The sequence below is a fragment of the Anolis carolinensis genome, chromosome 2, assembly GCF_035594765.1.
Source record: "Anolis carolinensis isolate JA03-04 chromosome 2, rAnoCar3.1.pri, whole genome shotgun sequence".
Taxonomy (NCBI): Eukaryota; Metazoa; Chordata; class Lepidosauria; order Squamata; family Dactyloidae; genus Anolis; species Anolis carolinensis.
This window is the reverse complement of record NC_085842.1, coordinates 24,781,367-24,799,139: the sequence shown is the minus strand read 5'-3', so window position 1 is coordinate 24,799,139 and position 17,773 is coordinate 24,781,367. Positions and strand designations below refer to the sequence as shown.

Here is a 17,773-nt window from a genome sequence, read left to right as displayed (position 1 = left end):
ACAGAAAAAAAACTTTGTTTATATACATAAAAAGCACCCACAATTTTAAGGCACAGCACATTTTGAGATATGTTTACATGGGGGAAAAGCAAGTATTAGAATTGCAGAAATGAGACTGAAAATATCTGGCTGTTGTGTTTCAGTCTGAAGAAAGGCACAAGAATGGGCTTTAGCACAGCAGGTTAAACCACCAGCTGCAATAAATCTTGTCAATCGGGCGGCTGACAGTTTGAAGCCCGGGTCAGGGAGAGCTCCTGACCTTCAGCCCAGCTTCTGCCTACCTAGCGGTTCGAAAGCAAAATGTGAGTAGATAATAGGGACCTAGAAAATGCCTGCAATTGATCAAAAAAGGAGAAAGTTTACAAACAAAGCTCTTCAGTAGGGAGATGGAGTGACGACAACCTCCCCCCCCCCACTCAAAATGGCTGGATCCGAGCACAAGCCTCCAGGATGTCGAAGATGGGAAAGCCTATATACCTCTATCCATGTACAATTGTCTTGTCAAGTGTATAAAACGGCATTGAATGTTTGCTGTGTTCTGTGATCCGCCCTGTGTCCCCTTCCGGGTGAAAAGGATGGGATATAAATACTGTAAATAAATAAGAAAGACCAAATGAAAAATACATCTTTAATAGAAATATATTAGTCAAAACATTTAAAACATTATCTAAGGTGACCAAACAATGTATAAAATGGTCAAACAAAAGCACTGTTTAAAACACCAGTATCTAACTTTGCTTGGGAGTAAGCTTTAGGTCACTCTTCACATTAAATAAAATGACATATCTATGTCCTTGGGAAAAAAAGATTGCCTGGATTGGTTTATAATTCTCATATGCAGCTCCATAAATTCTAGATTTTCAAGGGAATTGTTAAACACTGGAACATCTCTCTTTGAATACATACAGTTTTAGCTTCAAATATGATATCACCTTCCCTGAGTGAGTTTTCACTCTGAGAAAAAATGACACATCACAGATTTGTATTCCTGAGGAGTTGATCTAGGATTAAACCACACCAGATGAACAGCAAAATACAGTCCTTCAGAGATTGTAATCACAACTTCTGACAATCCTAGTCAATAGATCCACTGGTGAAAAATGCTAGGAGTTGCATTCCAAAATTCTGAGGGCAATAGTATGTCAATTCCTGATTATACAATGTTAAACATTATATTGTCCAGCTAAAGGTACTCTTCCCCACCAAGTTGTACAGATGGGGAAAACTTAGTGTTCATTCTCATATTCGCTTTTGTCTTTGTGCCAGTTACTCCTCTTTTTCCTGCAAATCTTGCCACTGAGAGGATGTGCACATTTTCTAGAATTACATTGTGAATGTGTGTGTGGAAGTGGGGACGGTGGGAGATTTGTGCTTTCTTCCTCTGCACATCCAAATTTGGGGCCTGTTTGCTTACTAGACATTAAATAAGGATAGGATGTGTTAATTACATATTCTACTGTTCACTCATTTTTATGATATAGTGGTTTCTATTGCACTTTGAATTTGGTAGGGCTGTAACTTGTCACAGAAAACCCAGTTACACAAACCAATGATCTGAAATGGTGGTCAGGGACCTAAAGGACCAAGCAGTCACTGTTGTGCAAATGTGGCTTCCTGAAATAAAAGGATGCATTTGCTGCTGTGGAGGTTGTACATCAGACATGGGCAAACTTTGGCTCTCCAGGTGTTTTGGACTTCAACTCCCGCAACTGCTAGCAGCCTACTAGCTGTTAGGAATTGTGGGAGTTGGAAGTCCAAAACCCCTGGAGGGCCAATGTTTGCTCATGCCTGTTGTACATGCATCAAAACAGAAGCGAATTCTCTATCAGGGAAAGAGAACACATGAACTCCCTAATATTGTAGTACTGCAATTTCTCTTGTTCTGGACTGGAGCTAACAAGTTATCTGGAAGGACACGTGTTCCTCATTCCTTCTTCCTCACACCTTTTTCATGTTTAGTCAGAGAGTGTCAGGTGTGCCCTCTTGGCCACATAAAACCATGGATGAAGTATTTCCCTGTCAAATGATGTCTCAGTGAACTCGCAAAGCAGGTTTGCTCGATCTCCGTCATAAAAGGCCACCCGTCTCCCCTCGCAGTTTAGAGTCACGAAGACCTTTCTGGGCTTGTTCCGTAAAGAGAGGACGGGGTCAGCGGGCGGGTTGAAGGTCCGATACTCACCACCCCAGACCCCCATTTCCCAAATCCCTTCCGCAGGACCACAGACAACATCGCCTTTTCTCTTCACCGACTCTCTGGCCACTCCAACGGCCCATTGGTCCTCACTCCCCACGTAGACCTCCCAAAAGTGCCTGCCTGTTGTGAATCCCTCCTCCGCCAAGACAAAACTGCACGTGTCAAACCTCTCAGGATTGTTGCTCAAAGCCCGGTACTGGTCTCCCTCGGTCACGGTTTTACAATCCGCAGACAGGACGACCCAGGGGCCTGACGTGAGTGGATCAAAATGGAGGTTTTCTGTAAAACAAGAAGAGGGTAGAGAAGGACTTTTTAAAAGCAGCATCAGTTAATAACTTTATTATTACATCCTGCTCCATCTCCCCAAAGGGACTTGGGCGGGGGGGGGGGGGGGGCTTACATGGGGACCAAGCAATGCAACAATAAAATACAACAAGTAATGCAACAATAAAATACAACAACATAAGATAAATTCAATTACAATGAATTAATACATAAAAACATATAAAAAACATGAAAGTATAAACTCAACAACAATCAATAACCAATAACTGGGCACAATGGGCGTGTTCAAAAATTGGAGGCAAGGCAATAAATTATACATGTGCAATATATTGCAAGGTCACGAATATGATGGGCCAGTAATAAAGTGCAGTGGCTGGGTATAGGTGGAGGGAAAATGACTCCATCAGATTGTGCCAAATTAGTCAAAAGCACCTTGAAATAACCAGGTTTTCAGGTCTTTCCGGAATGTGGCCAAGGTAGGGGCTAATCTAATTTCTCTGGGGAGGGAGTTCCAGAGCCGGGGGGCCATCAGCGAGAAGGCCCTCTCCCTCGTCCCCACCAACCGTGTTTGGGATGGCAGCGGGAGTGAGAGAAGGGCCTCTCCAACAGATCATGCAGGTTCATAGTAGAAGATGCAATGTCAGGGGACAGCAGCATTTGAAATACCAACACCAGCTTGATACAGGCTGGTTTCACATATGTTATGTTCTACCATTCAAAGTAGCTTGCACAACGCAGAACTAAATATGTTCATATAAATATTTTTTCTAGACATAAATACTGGTGACACTGGAAACATTTGGTAGCTAGCACTCTCCATTTGAAATGGCCACTTGGGATTTCCAGAGAATACAAGTCCCTTAATTTTGGGGAGCAAACACCTTGATCTGTTGTTTGGATTGACTATGTACAGTACAAGCTCTGTGTCCATGGGAATACCTGCCAAAAATCCCTTCAGAGATACCTGAAGCTGTGGATAGTAGTGAACCCTATGTTTTTTACTGTACTTGTGCAGAAAGCATATCATAGAATGCTCTGGAGAACCCAGAGAGTGTGGTTAAGTGAAACTGTTGATAGCGTTAATACTGAGTTAACGTATAAGGGGGTCATGCTGTATATTAGTGGTGAAAACGCTCTACCCAGAAATGGTCAAATGTTCCCAAAATCTCCACAAAAACCTGGGACTATTCTAGCTCATTATACAATGCGGGGAAAATAGGATGAGGGTTGCATCCCAGATACTATTCCCCAAAAACTAAGATAAATGTCTAAGAAAGGCATGGAAGTCCTCACCAACATCAGTGGCTTGATATGTTTGAAGATAATTCCTATCCCTTTAATCAATTAGGACAAGTAAGCCTTGGTATTTACCTTTTTGTAGGCGAAATCCAGATTTCAGATGGTCTGAAGGAGAAAAAAAGGAACAGAAATAAAGCATCACACTTTCACACTTACTCTAAAGCAGTGGTTCTCAATCTGTGGTTCCCAGATATTTTGGACTTCAACTCCCAGAAATCCTAACAGCTGGTAAACTGGCGGGATTCCTGGGAGTTGTAGGCCAAAACAACTGGGGACCCACAGGTTGAGAACCACTGTTCTAAAGCATGAGTAAATGGAGGATTACACTCTAACAAAATATGAAAAAAAAAATCTGCTCCTGTTATTTCCCGTCTAATTGTGCGGCAGCAGCACTTAACTCTGAAGGTAGTTGTTATATTCCAGAAACTTTGTTTTTGTGGCTGCCACAAACTATGTTTGATTGAGTTGAGATTCAATGAGATAATCATTGAAAAACTACAGCAGAACGTGCTACAGGATGTCCCACAAAAATGTTTTTGTATTTAAATGAACTTTTCTCACATTTTTATGCTAGAACCAATAAGGAAATGATGTTTATAACCTAGGAACAAAAATTGTGTTACATAGTGTTATAGCAAGTGTGAGCTAGGGTAGGAACAAGATTGTTCTAGGTTTATTAGACCTTATAGCACAAAGCCGTCAAACCAATATTGCTTTACGTATTATAGTTCTCTTTCATAGTTTGTGTTTAAAAGGGGAAATTTATTTATTTATTTACAGCATTTATATTCCGCCCTTCTCACCCCGAAGGGGACTCAGGGCGGATCACATTACACATATTAGGCAAACATTCAATGCCTTTTAACATAGGACAAAGACAAACAACAACAGAGCTCCGAGCGGGCCTCGAACTTATGACCTCCTGGTCAGTGATTCATCGCAGTTAATTGCACTGGCATGCTCTCCCGTCTGCGCCACAGCCCCGGGCATTACAAATTGAGGCATTACAAAACCTTATGCTATCAACTTCCTTCTCTCAGTCTCAAAGAGCCCTTTGCATTAAAGGAGACCACAATGACATTGCAAAGAAAAGAAAACAACTTGTAGAATGGGTTGCTGTGAGTTTTCTGGGCTGCATGGCCATGTTCCAGAAGCATTCTCTCCTAATGTTTCGCCCACATCTATGGCAGTCATCCTCAGAGGTTGTGGGTGAAACATTGGGAGTGAATGCTTCTGGAACATGGTCATACAGCCTGGAAAACTAACAGCAACCCAGTGATTCCGGCCATGAAAGCCTTCAACAACTTGTAGAATCATGCCCATCACTTCCATAAACAGAGAGAGAATTATTTAGTTACTCATACCCTGTTAAACCATGCAAGAATTACATAAAGAGTAAATCTTTACGTTCAATTATTAATCCCAACCACTGGTTGTATATTCCTACACAGCAGGAGGTGGGACTGAGTCTCAGTCCCACCTCCTGCTGTGTAGGAATACACAACTCAAGATGCCCATCCAACCTTTGCTTAATTACTTTCAAGAAGTAGAATCCAGAATGGTGAGTGGCGATACATTTCACTCTTAATGGGCTGTTGGCACATAAGCCAATAGGCATGTCACAAGTTCTTTATAATTTAGAAGCAGAATATATTTTCTTGTGATTTGAACCCACTGCTCCATTTTATTGTTTTTGAAGCGGATTATAACTATCCCATTATTAGCTTTTGATCGATACCCCAAAGCACATCAAATGTTCAAACAGCAATAACTTTCATTAAACGGTATAGAGATGGTTGTTGTGTGTTTTCTGGGCTGTATGGTCATGTTTCAGAAGTATTCTCTCCTGATGTTTCACCCACATATATGGTAGGCATCCTCAGAGGTTGTGAGGTATATTTTCCAGTATACTTCACAGCCTCTGGGGATACCTGCCATAGATTTGGGCAAAATGTCAGGAGAGAATACTTCTGGAACATGGCCATACAGCCCGGAAATCACACAACAACCCTGTGATTCCGGCCTTGAAAGCCTTCGACAACACAGTATAGAGATGTTAACACATGTTAATTATATAGCCATTGAGAAGTCAGTTTTTTGCATATAATATGTGGGTGCAACAAGTTTGTAGTTATTTGTAATACAGGGTACCTTCACGTTTGCAGTATTTAGTACTGCAGTGAAAAAATAAATAGAAATGTCTTTACTTGCAGGTCCCTAAGTCACAACAAAATAATATTTTGAACCTATAGTTAAATCTAATTTTTCCTGTTCTTCCTCACATTACAAATGACCTGGAGCCTCACACACATACATTTAGACAAGCAAAAGGTTAAAACCCTTGCAGATATTCTAAATTACCTTTGAATTGTTCAATTACGTTCTTCAGATACGGTGTTATATCACAGATGTCCCAGATGCACCATTTCAACTCAGGGGCGACGACCACAGGATTCTCCAGCTTCCAATTCCGACATCTAGTTGAGAAAAATCAGATTCAACTCAGCACTCTCCCAATGTTCAACTTGCTTGGAGTCCTGTGTATTTTTATTCTTATAAAGAGGCATGTTCTCCAGGGTCCAGAAAGAAAAATATTCATCATGGATTATTCAATAGTTAAAAGATCTTACTGTTTTGTATTGGTCTGTGTATTGATCTTCAAGTTACCTGTTGACTTATGAATTGTGTATGGTTTTCTTAGTCAAGGAATCCTCAGAGGTGGTTTTGTCTGATCTTTCCTCCAAAATAGAGCCTACATCATCTGGCATTCACTGGTCATACACCATCACACATGAAAGAAGACTTCTTACCATCTATCTTCTATACACATAATAAAAGTGAAAATGTATGTGTGTATGTGGCACGGGTGTCCGCTCACACAAACAGCCTCCAGACTTCATAAACAGTTTCCAGTGCTGTGGAGCCATCAAGTCACTCCCTCACAGGTTACAGCGACAACATCCCAGTGTTCCTTTCTCTCTTCATTTGCATGATCCCACCCACTGCCTCTCCCTTAACCTTTTCCTATGGCACACAGAGGAATTGATCACCAACTAAACATACTGGAGAGGTTTGGGGAGAATTCACCATGATTTATAGGAGTTGTAGGGACTGGGATGCATAGTTCACCTGCAATCTATAACAGTACCCTGAACCCCATCACCGATGGACATGGAACTAACTTGGCATACAGACCTAACATAGTTAGCTTATCTAGACAACACTGAACCCAGCAGATGACGGATCAGGACCAAATTTGGCACACAGACCCAACAGAGCCAACTGTGAATACTGGGGAGTTTTGAGAGGATTTTCCCAAGATTTTTGGGAATCATAGTTCACCCACATTCTTATTGATGTTCCAATGGGAGCATTAATAAAAAACAAAAGCAAAAACTGAGATTTTCTAAGAAATAGCATAACATATGATCACATTGATATTACCTAACATCCAAAGAGAAACAAGGCCCTTTTCAAATAACCCGGGCATCGCCAGGTACCCAAGCTAGTTATAAATAAAGGTGTCACCTACCTCTCCAAAGCATTCCCAATATCCTGGAAGAAAGGAGGGGAAAATGTCAGTGAAGCTGTTCCTGAAAGGTGTGTTTTAGAGGCTAGGAGGCCACTTTCCCAGAACCACTATATCAGTTGTAGATTCATCCCTCTGCATTTGCGGTTTTGACTTCTGTGGATTTGGTTCCTCAGATTTGTTCTAAGAACCTCCAAGTTTTCCAGTGTGAGTCTATGGTTCAGTTCCTCCACTCATGATTGAGGATTTAAAGATTTCTAGAGAGAAAACTTCTCTAGAAATCTCTAAATCTGGCATGGGCAAACTTTGGCCCTCCAGCTGTTTTGGACTTCAACTCCCACAATTCCTAACAGCCGTGTAATCTTTTCCCATCTTGAAAAAGGCAAGCATGGATTACATTTCAAGAACTGACAACTCTGTCCCTTCAAAACTCAAAACTTGTTCTTAGCCTCAGAAGTCTTTCATTCTAAGTTAGTTTGCTCTCACTGAAGATACTTAGAGAGGTCATATTGGAGAAATGTTATGCTCCCCCTTGTCACCTTTTGAACCACTTCCAGGACAAACTGTATAAATGGGTTGCTGTGAGTTTTCTGTGCAGTATGGCCATGTTCAAGAAGCATTCTCTCCTGATGTTTCACCCACATCTATGGCAGGCATCCTCAGAGGTTGTGAGGTATATTGGAAATTAGGCAAAGAAGATTCATATATTTGTGGAAGGTCCAGGGTGGAAGAAAGAACTCTTGTCTATTGGAGGCAAGTGTGAATGTTACAATTAATTACCTTGATTAGCATGGAAAAGCCTTGCAGCTTCAAGGCCTGGCTGATTCCCACCTGGCGGAATCCTTTGTTGGGAAGAGTTAGCTGGCCCTGATTGTTTCATGTCTGGAATTCACAGTGTTGTTCTTTATATACAAGAATTTCCCTGTCCGGAAAGCTCACAGCAACCCAGTGATTCCAGCCATGAAAGCCTTTGACAACACATTGTGCATAAATGACTTTTGAGCACAGCACAGAATTTCAGTCTGCAACTGGTGTACCACAATTTTGGAAGTTCACCCATTAAAAAGGTAGTTTTATTTAAAAAATGAAAATGGTGGGGGCAACTAGGTTAGTGTCTTTCTACCCTGGGACAGAGTTCTGGGACCTCAAAGCCTGGTCCTCAAGGCAAGGGGAGAAACCTCACGGTGAGACTTCTACCACGCAAATGGTTGGTATAATTCAACCCAGGTATAAGTTAAGGACAGGTTTTTGGGGCCAAAATGATAGATTTTGATATGCCCCATGATAAGTCTAGGGTTATTCCAAAGAAAGAGGAGTGTGCTAATGCCACCTCAGAGGGCCAGCTGCCCTTGACCATACAACCCTTTCCCCACTCAGTCATTCAAATAGGGCAGGCACATTGATATGCTGGAGGTAACAGACCATGCCTGGTGCCTCTGTTAAGTAGTTCATGGATGGACTAAGCTCTTGCCTCTTGCCATTATACTCAGATAAGGGAATGGGTCCTTTTTTAAAAATAAGAGCTAAAGTGCAGTATTGACACTGAACTGCAAATTACCGTAGGTTGACACAGGATTTTTTGGCTAATCTTTTACTGAAATTTCTCTCTCTCTCTCTCTCTCTCTCTCTCTCTCTCTCTCTCTCTCTCTCTCTCTCTCTCTCTCTCTATATATATATATATATATATATATATATGCTAGGGCATATTCCTCATTTGTTGGACAAAGTTGTTTGTTTAAATGGCACTCTGTGCAGCTAGATTTGATTCCGAAAGGATGACATTACTAGGGCCAACTCACTGTATCATTAAAGTTCCTCCCTAGGTCTAATGTGGGCATCCCGTGACCCTCCAGCTGTTTGGGCCTCTACTTCCCAGAAGCCCTAGCCAGCCTTTTCAATGGTTAGAAATTCTAGGAGTTGAAGGCCCAAACAGCTATATTGACACAGTTTGAGATGCTGGATCTAATGTTTTGGCCCCCAAATCCTAGGATCCCAGGCAATCCTAAATCTGGCAACCCTTCCTCTTGATATTTCAGGTGTTTTCTTGCCACTAATTATTTATATTGAGAGTATCCTTTGACCCCAGTCCAAAGTTGGTATGATCAACTTCTGGAGGACCAGCTCTTACCTCTTGAGGTTCGTCCGCCGACTCTTGCTGCTTCTCTTCCATCTCTCGGATGAGAGTCTCAAGAGAAGAAAGTTCCCGAGAAAGCTTTGCCATGTTCTCATCTCTTTCCCTGGCAATCTCCTCCTCCACCCTGTCTATCTGGCACAGCAGATGCTTCTTTTGCTCCTCTAGAAACAGGTGTAAGTTTTGGAACTCAACAGCTGTCTCAGTCCTCTCTGCTTTTGTTTTTTTCTTCAAAGGAAGAATAGAAAGAAGAGGAGGTTGCTAGTATCAAAAATGCAAGTTAGGTGCATTTAAAGCCTCAAGAGCTGTGCTGTCACTAGGGAAGGTGTGTGGTGTGCAGGCCACACTGATACTATTGGATAAGATCTGAAATATCAGCCCTGCTGTATCACCTTGGTCAGTGGTTCTCAACCCCAAGATGTTTTTGGCCTACAACTCCCAGAAATCCCAACCAGTTTACCAGCTGTTAGGATTTCTGGGAATTGAAGGCCCAAAACAGCTGGGGACCCCAGGTTGAAAACTACTGACCTAGTGAGGCATCAGGTTGGGATGAGCTCTGGAACCGACTAGGAAGGCAAACAGACAATAAACAGTAACATTGGCCCAAAAAACCTACGAGTCTCAGCACTTCTTTCAGTACAACCTACTCACAATACTGGTTGAGATACATAAAGTTAATTCCAAGTACACTTAGAGTTTCACTTATCCAACCTCCGCTTATCCAATGTTCTGTATCATCCAACACAGTCTGCCTTTTGGTAATTAATGTTTTTGTAGTCAGTGTTTTCAATATATTGCGATGTTTGGGTGCTAAATTCATAAATACATAATTACTACATAACGTTACCATGTATTGAACTGCTTTTTCTGTCGATTTGTTGTAAAACATGATGTTTTGGTGTTTAATTTGTAAAATCATAATGTAATTTGACTTTCAATAGGCTTTTCCTTAATCCCTCCTTATTATCCAACATTTTCACTTATCCAACAAGTGCGTCCAAGCAATACCAGTCAATCTCGGAGGGAACAATTTGTTTTTGCCTACTGGAAGGGGCAAGGTTTCACCCTTTCCTTCCTCTCTGATGAATTAATTTACTGCAAACTACTTTTACACTTAAACTCAGTTTGCAGCAACTGAAGTTAAACAAGGACAAAGGGGGAAAGTAGAAGAAAGAGAGAGAAATTGGGACATGTTCAGAGTAGCTGAAAAAGTGGGATGATGGAAGATTAGTCAGGATTGTTCTTGTCAAGTCGTGAGTTTGGAGGGCTAAGAAGCTTTGCTTATTAGGGAGGCTGAGATTTAAAGACCCCAAATTGCTAAAGGTCCACTGCTTTTCATGTTTAGTTTTTGAATGCCACTCTTTTTTTGCAGGGCATTTCCCCTTTATCAGTATAATAATAGCAACACATACCAGTAGATCTTGGCTCTCCTTTTCCATGAGTGTTTTGTATGCCAGTATTTTGTCTCTTTCTTCTCTTAGAGTCTCCAGGCAATTCCAGATCTAATTGTAAAACAATAGATTGAAAGAGAGAGAAATGTAAGTGTAGGCTTCTTTTTTCATGGTTTACTGCAGTATAATCTTTATCACTTTACATTTTCTAATTTCATCCCTCTCATACAAATCTTTGCAATCTATTTTATCTAACTACCTAATTATGTTGATGTAGCAAACAGACTAAATTATGCCTAACTGAAGCTTGTTTCATTGAAAAATTAAAACATTAGTCCTTATGCAAACCTTGGGAAGTAATGATTGTTTACTCTTCTTAGAATCATAGAATCATAGAATAGTAGAGTTGGAAGAGACCTCATGGGCCATCCAGTCCAACCCCCTGCCAAGAAGCAGGAAATCGCATTCAAAGCACCCCTGACAGATGGCCATCCAGCCTCTGTTTAAAAGCCTCCAAAGAAGGAGCCTCCACCACAGTCCGGGGGAGAGAGTTCCACTGCCGAACAGCCCTCACTGTGAGGAAGTTCTTCCTAATGTTCAGGTGGAATCTCCTTTCCTGTAGTTTGAAGCCATCTTTCCATGTCCTAGTCTGCAGGGCAGCAGAAAACAAGCTTGCTCCCTCCTCACTATGACTTCCCCTCACATATTTGTACATGGCTATCATGTCTCCTCTCAGCCTTCTCTTCTGCAGGCTAAACACGCCCAGTTCTTTAAGCCTCTCCTCATAGGGCTTGTTCTCCAGACCTTTGATCATTTTAGTTGCCCTCCTCTGGACGCTTTCCAGCTTGTCAACATCTCCCTTCAACTGCGGTGCCCAGAATTGGACACAGTATTCCAGGTGTGGTCTGACCAAGACAGAATAGAGGGGTAGCATGACTTCCCTGGATCTAGACGCTATTCCCCTATTGATGCAGGCCAGAATCCCGTTGGCTTTCTTAGCAGCCGCATCACATTGCTGGCTCATGTTTAACTTGTTGTCCACAAGGACTCCAAGATCTTTTTCACATGTACTGCTGTCTAGCCAGGTGTCCCCCATTTTGTATCTTTGCATTCCATTTTTTCTGCCGAAGTGAAGAAAAGTGTTCCATTTTTCTGCCGAAGTGAAGTGTATCTTTGCATTCCATTTTTTCTGCCGAAGTTTTCTTCAGCTAGAGCTGTTTATTAATCTGCTTCTCGTTCTGATCTCTTACTAGTTATCACACATACGAGGACTTTTCTTGAGTACTATTTCCTCAGAAATACATGGAGTTTGTCAAAAATTATTTAGGAATCCAAGAAGACAAAGCCTCTATTCAGCACCATCAAATACCTGAAATTTCCTGGACCACCCAATTTTTTATTTGAAAAAAAAAAAGCTTTTATATTGGTGGGATTGTACAGTATGATAATAATAATACTGTAATAATAAAACTTTATATATGCCCCGCTCCATCTCCTGAAGGACTTGGTGCAGCTTACACTGGGGCAAGCCCAAAACAGTATTACATCAATAAAAACAGAGGGTCTTGTTCTGGACTTTGTGTGGATACGTGAAATTATGGATAATAGCGAATTCTATTAAAACGAAGGACCACTGGCACAAGAAAACAGCAGAATTGCAATAAGGGAACCTAAAAAATGCCCAGCAAGGATACATTTTATGCCCTGCCTCTTGCACAGAGGAAAAATTGTTTAAACCTACAGATAATGCAGTCACTGTTGCCTGTTTTTGGTCTAAAACTATTTAGCTGCTTGTGATCCCTTTATTTTATCAGTTTTAAACTTATTTATTCATGCAATGCTTTTGGCATTAAATAAATATAAATAAATCTATACATATAATACAAGTGAAAATATGTATGTGTACGTGTGGCTGGGGTGTCCCAGACAGGCTCCTGCCTCCACAAACAACTATAACTCCCACTACTCAGGAGACACCTCTGGCCCTCCCTCTAGGTTATGGTGAGTGCCATGAACATGTCCAAGAACCCTGACAATGTTCTCCACAAACACCATACTGCCCACCACCCAAGTGAAGGCTTTCATATGGGGACAATTTCTTTGTAAATTTTATGTTTCCTCCACCACAGACTTCCCAGTGTTTCTTACTCTCTCCATTGGTATGGAATTTGCATGAATCGGCCCTTTACCTCTACCATAACCCTTTCCTATTCTTTTTTTATGGCACACAGCAAACAGAGGAATTGATCAGCAACTGAACATACTAGAGAGGTTTGGGGAGAATTCACCATGATTTATAGGCATTGTAGGGTCTTGGATATATAACTCACCTACAATCTAAGAGCACTCTGAACTCCACCAATGATGGACCTGGAAGTAGGCACATAGAATCCCCATGACCAACAAAACATACCGACAGTCTTTGGAGGGATTTATAGGAGCTGTAGTTTGGGGGCGGGGAGGGGAAGTGACCTTTTTTCTGGGAGTTGTAGTTCACCCACAACCAGAGAAACTGTGACCTCCACCGATGACGGGCCTGGACTAAACTTGGCACACAGAATCCCCATGACTAACTCAACCTACTGGAGGGGTTTGAGGGGACTGACTCACCATAGTGGGAGTTGTAGTTTACCCTACAGCCAGAGAGCACACTGAACCCCACCAATGATGCATCTAGAGCAAACTTGCTCAACGTAACAAACTTTAAGTACTGATGGAGCTTTTCGGGGTTAACTGGCATGATGTCAGTTGTAGTTCACCCACAATATTATGCATTTTGTACAATTAATTTACTTCCTCAAATAACCTGGGCACCGCCGGGTCCCCAAGGTATTAAATAAATAAAAATGGGACCATGAATCAAATCCAAATCATAACAATGACTACTTCCAATATTTATTGTTCCAAAATACCCAACCTGAGCATTTTGGAGTTAATGCATAGAATTTCTGTCCTTACCTGGTATTCCTGGTCAACCTCCTCCACTGGAACAACGTGATGCTTTATGTGCTGCTTAGATCTGTCACATACCAGGCAGATGGGGATTTTATCATCTTTGCAGAAGAGCTTCAGGGCCTCCTGGTGCTTCTTGCAGCATTTCCCCCCATCTCTTTCTACTTTTAACTGTTTGCCCAATGCTCTGGCTATCTCCACCATGTTTGCCAGCTGCAAGTTGGCTTTAAAGTTTTGCCGATGCACCATGGCTGTGCATTGGGGGCACCGGGCCATCACTTGGGGGTTCCTCCAGATGTGGGAGATGCACCGGAAGCAGAGGTTGTGGCCACAATCTAAGATCATGGGGTCGATGAAATATTCCAGGCAGCTGGGGCAAGTGGCTTCTGCTTGGAGCCTCTTCCGTGGGCTTCTTGAAGACATAGTACAATCTGAAAAGCAATAATAGCTTGAGTTTCTAAAAATAGGTTGTGGGTTTTCAAAAAAAATTCCCCCTGAGCTCAAAAGTAGCTCACTGAATCACAAACAATCTGCTCTTTCTCTAGAAATTAAGAAATGCAGCAATGCAACTGAGAAACAGGGTTAGTATACTTTCTCTGCTCACCTCTTTTATGGATAATTAACCCACTTGTGAAGGTTATATAGAAAGATTTGGGACAGGTACTCCTGAGATCCTATAAGAGTCCAAACTAGCAAACTTCACAAGCCAATCACTGCCAAATGTAGGTATATTTAAAGGCACCTATATTTAAAGAGACACATTTGGTTGCACATGTTGGTGTTTTTTAATTTTAAAGTAGCAGCTGAAATGAATGAGCTACACCCTACTTTGGGGTGCTATGGTGGCTTTAAAAGTAATTATACAGTAGACACTCTAGTATTAATTTAATAGGTTATATTAACACTATAACCAGGAGCCCCTGATGGCACAGTGGGCCAAACCGCTGAGCTGCTGAACTTGCTGACCAAAAGGTCAGTGGTTCGAATGTGGGCAGTGGGGTGAGCTCCTGCTGTTAGCCCCAGCTTCTGCCAACCTAGTAGTTCAAAAACATGCAAATGTTAGTAGATCAATAGGTACTGCTCCAGCAGAAGGTAATGGCGCTCCATGCAGTCATGCTGGCCACATGACTTTGGAGGTGTCTACGGACAACACCTGCTCTTCGGCTTAGAAATGGAGATCAGCACCAACCCCCAGAGTCAGACACGATTAGACTTAATGTCAAGGGAAAACCTTTACCTATACCTTTAAAAGTATAACCCATACTATACCATACTATAACTTTTGTATTGACTTGAGATTAATATTGAAATTTCATAATAAAATGTTCTAGTCAGCTGAGGCCCCTTCTACATTGCCATATAAAATCCAGATTATCTGTTTTGAATTGGATTATATGGCAGTGTAGATCCATACAATCCAGTTTAAAGCAGATAATGTGGATTATCTGCTTTGATAATCTGGATTATATGGCAGTTTAGAAGGATCCTGAGAGGCTACTACCAGACCTTGTGTTCAGTTTCAGACTGACTTTGACACCTCCCTTGAAATATAGACAAATAATCAGGCACCAGTAAGAGGACCACTGCTTGATAACCACATAGCTGTGTGCTGCGTTCCCAAGTTGGGCTGTATCTGCACTGTTGAAATAATGCAGTTTGACATCACTTTAACTGCTATGGCTCAGTGCTATGGATTCCTGGGGTTTGTAGTTTGGTGAAGCACCAGCACTCTTTGTCAGAGAAAGCTAAAGACCTTGTGAAATTGCAACTCTGAGAGGTAGATTTCTATCACTTCTTGTTTTAGCCCCATTCTTAACTATGAGTAGTTTTAAGGCAGATATTTGTAACTCAGGGACGGCCTGTATACCCCTAAATAAATAGACCTCATGTATAAGTCAAGGGCAGGTTTGAAGTTAAAATTATGGATTTTAATATGACTTGTGCATAAGTCGGAAGTCATTCCATAGAGAAGGAAAAGAGGCAGCATCTCCACAAGGGGCCAAGTGCCCCTGGCCACTGCTCCATTTTCTTGGGCAGGTATTGAAAGAAGAGAGAAGTGATGCTGCGGGGGAGAAAGAAGAAAGTTATGTGCTTCTTTTACATTTTCCCAGGATGGACTAAATACTCATTTTCACCACTCTATTCAGACATGTTTTTTTTTAAATAAAAGCTAAGGTACAGTATTTACCCTGACCCATGGAAAATGGACCCAGGTTCTTTGAGTCATTTCCTAGACCTACAGCTGAGTATACACAGCAGATATTTTTACTATTTTTTAGTAATTACCAATGAAAATTATAGTTATGTTGAGGAGATTCCCTTAGGCAAAGACAAAATGTAAATATCTGCAAACACAGTAGACGCTTTTCAGTATCTCTTAGTTGCCCCTTTTAGCTAAAATAAAACCCTACAATATCAACTGATCCATCATGATGTGATGTTCAATCTTCATTGCTTTTTCTTCCTCAAATACCATAGAATCTTTACCCCTTCTACAAAATGGTACATTTCAGAATGTAATGAAATAACAAATTCAAAGTGTGCTTATGAAGTATTAAAGCTTCTACTGGTAAACATCTCCATTTTTAAAAATAACATACATTATCATTTCATTTATTATTTTATTAATATGGTGCACTGGGGCCACCATCCACTCCTCAGTTGAGCCCAGGTGTGAGGCCAGTGGGAGTAGATAAGGGTCTTCAGCACTGAAAAACAATTTCTTGTGTTTTCTGAGTTTCTCTTTCCTTGGGGCTGCCGCTGCCTTCCCAGCCAAATAATATTACTGTTGCCTTTCTGGCTAAGCATCTGTTACAAACAAGAATGGGGCTAACAGGGTTAATACGGGGTAGAAAACTTCCAATTCCATCTCAATTACTTTGCAGGTGTAGACAACCCCCTGAATAACAGCAGGAGACAGAGTGCACTGCTCTTAGCAGTTCTGAGGAAACACCTGTTCTATTTGAGTCTTTCATTGAACAAAGGGTCTGCTTACCTCTTGAATAGGAGAAAAGGCAGAGGAGGTTGTAGTAACCATATTTACTTCGTGTGCCATGACAAGTCTGAAGGAAAAAACTGAAGGAACAAAAATTGTTTTCAAAAGTATTCCAAATATTGTGTATAAAATAATACTCAGACTATGTTGATATTATTATTATTTATTATCTGCGCCAGCCATGTGGCTAAGGAATGCTCAATTGTATTAAATAAGAAAAAAGAAAGATTGTGAAATTACCCTGATCATGTTATCTTTTACCACAAATCTGAAATATACTGAAGCTGTAATCAGCTGTAAAGAAACACCTTTTTGCTTGTACCCTATGGAACACAGTATAAACTTGCATCTATAGTAGGCATGGGTAAACATGGGCCCTCCAAATGTTTTGGGCTTCAACTCCCACAATTCCTAACAGCCGGTAGGCTGTTAGGAATTGTGGGAGTTGAAGTCCAAAACATTTGGAGGGCCCATGTTTACCCATGCCTGATCTATAGGATTGCACTGTTAAATGACCCACTAGAAGCAATTGCATATAGTCCCTTTCCATAGAATCATAGGTTTGGAAGAGACCACAAAGGCTAACCAAACCGATCCCACCCTGCCATGCAGGAAACACACAATCAAAGCAGTCCCAACAGATGGCCATCCAGACTCTGTTTAAAAACCTCCAGAGAAGAAATCTCCACCAGTGTATTCTACTATCAAAGTGTTCTTACCATCACAAAAAAGGCATTATGAAAACATAAGCAGATATGTCTCTGGTTGGCGACACAACTCACCTGATCGAAGGTTTTGCGTATTGATTCATGCGTGGCAACGTAGATTCATATAATCCTGTTTAAAGCAGATGATCTAGATTATAATGGCAGTGTAGATCCAGCCTACATTGACCATTTCTTGCAGTAACTTTCTCCATGGCGACGTTTACACAGGAAACTCGAGAACCAGTTTGAGGATTGGATGACACAGTGATGCGCTTTAAGGGCCTCCTTTT

At 41.3% G+C, this 17,773-nt stretch overlaps 1 protein-coding gene across 2 annotated transcripts; it reads right to left on the bottom strand.

Annotated features, from left to right (window-relative positions):
• Positions 1–614: 614 nt before the first annotated feature.
• On the bottom strand, positions 615–17,738 carry LOC100557938 (E3 ubiquitin-protein ligase TRIM7). 2 transcript variants are annotated; one of them, XM_062973607.1, is made up of 9 exons: positions 17,559–17,738; positions 16,777–16,856; positions 13,788–14,212; positions 10,851–10,940; positions 9,436–9,666; positions 7,311–7,333; positions 6,140–6,255; positions 3,851–3,883; positions 615–2,473 (listed from the first exon to the last, which is right to left on the bottom strand). In XM_062973607.1, exons 1-9 carry the CDS (start codon positions 17,585–17,587, stop codon positions 1,956–1,958), a joined length of 1,545 nt encoding a protein of 514 aa, XP_062829677.1. In that variant the 5' UTR covers positions 17,588–17,738; the 3' UTR covers positions 615–1,955. The 2 variants fall into 2 exon arrangements, with proteins under 2 accessions (XP_062829677.1, XP_003218054.2); XM_003218006.4 differs by lacking the exons at positions 16,777–16,856; positions 17,559–17,738 and adding an exon at positions 14,386–14,509.
• Between the last annotated feature and the right edge of the window lie 35 nt (positions 17,739–17,773).

Coding starts and splice junctions, on each gene's coding strand:
- LOC100557938 (XM_062973607.1), bottom strand. CDS start 17,587: ATGAATCAATACGCAAAACCTTCGATCAG. Junction 16,857..17,558: donor TACGCAAAACCTTCGATCAG/GTGAGTTGTGTC, acceptor TTGTTCCTTCAG/TTTTTTCCTTCAGACTTGTC. Junction 3,884..6,139: donor CGTAATTGAACAATTCAAAG/GTAATTTAGAAT, acceptor TTTCTCCTTCAG/ACCATCTGAAATCTGGATTT.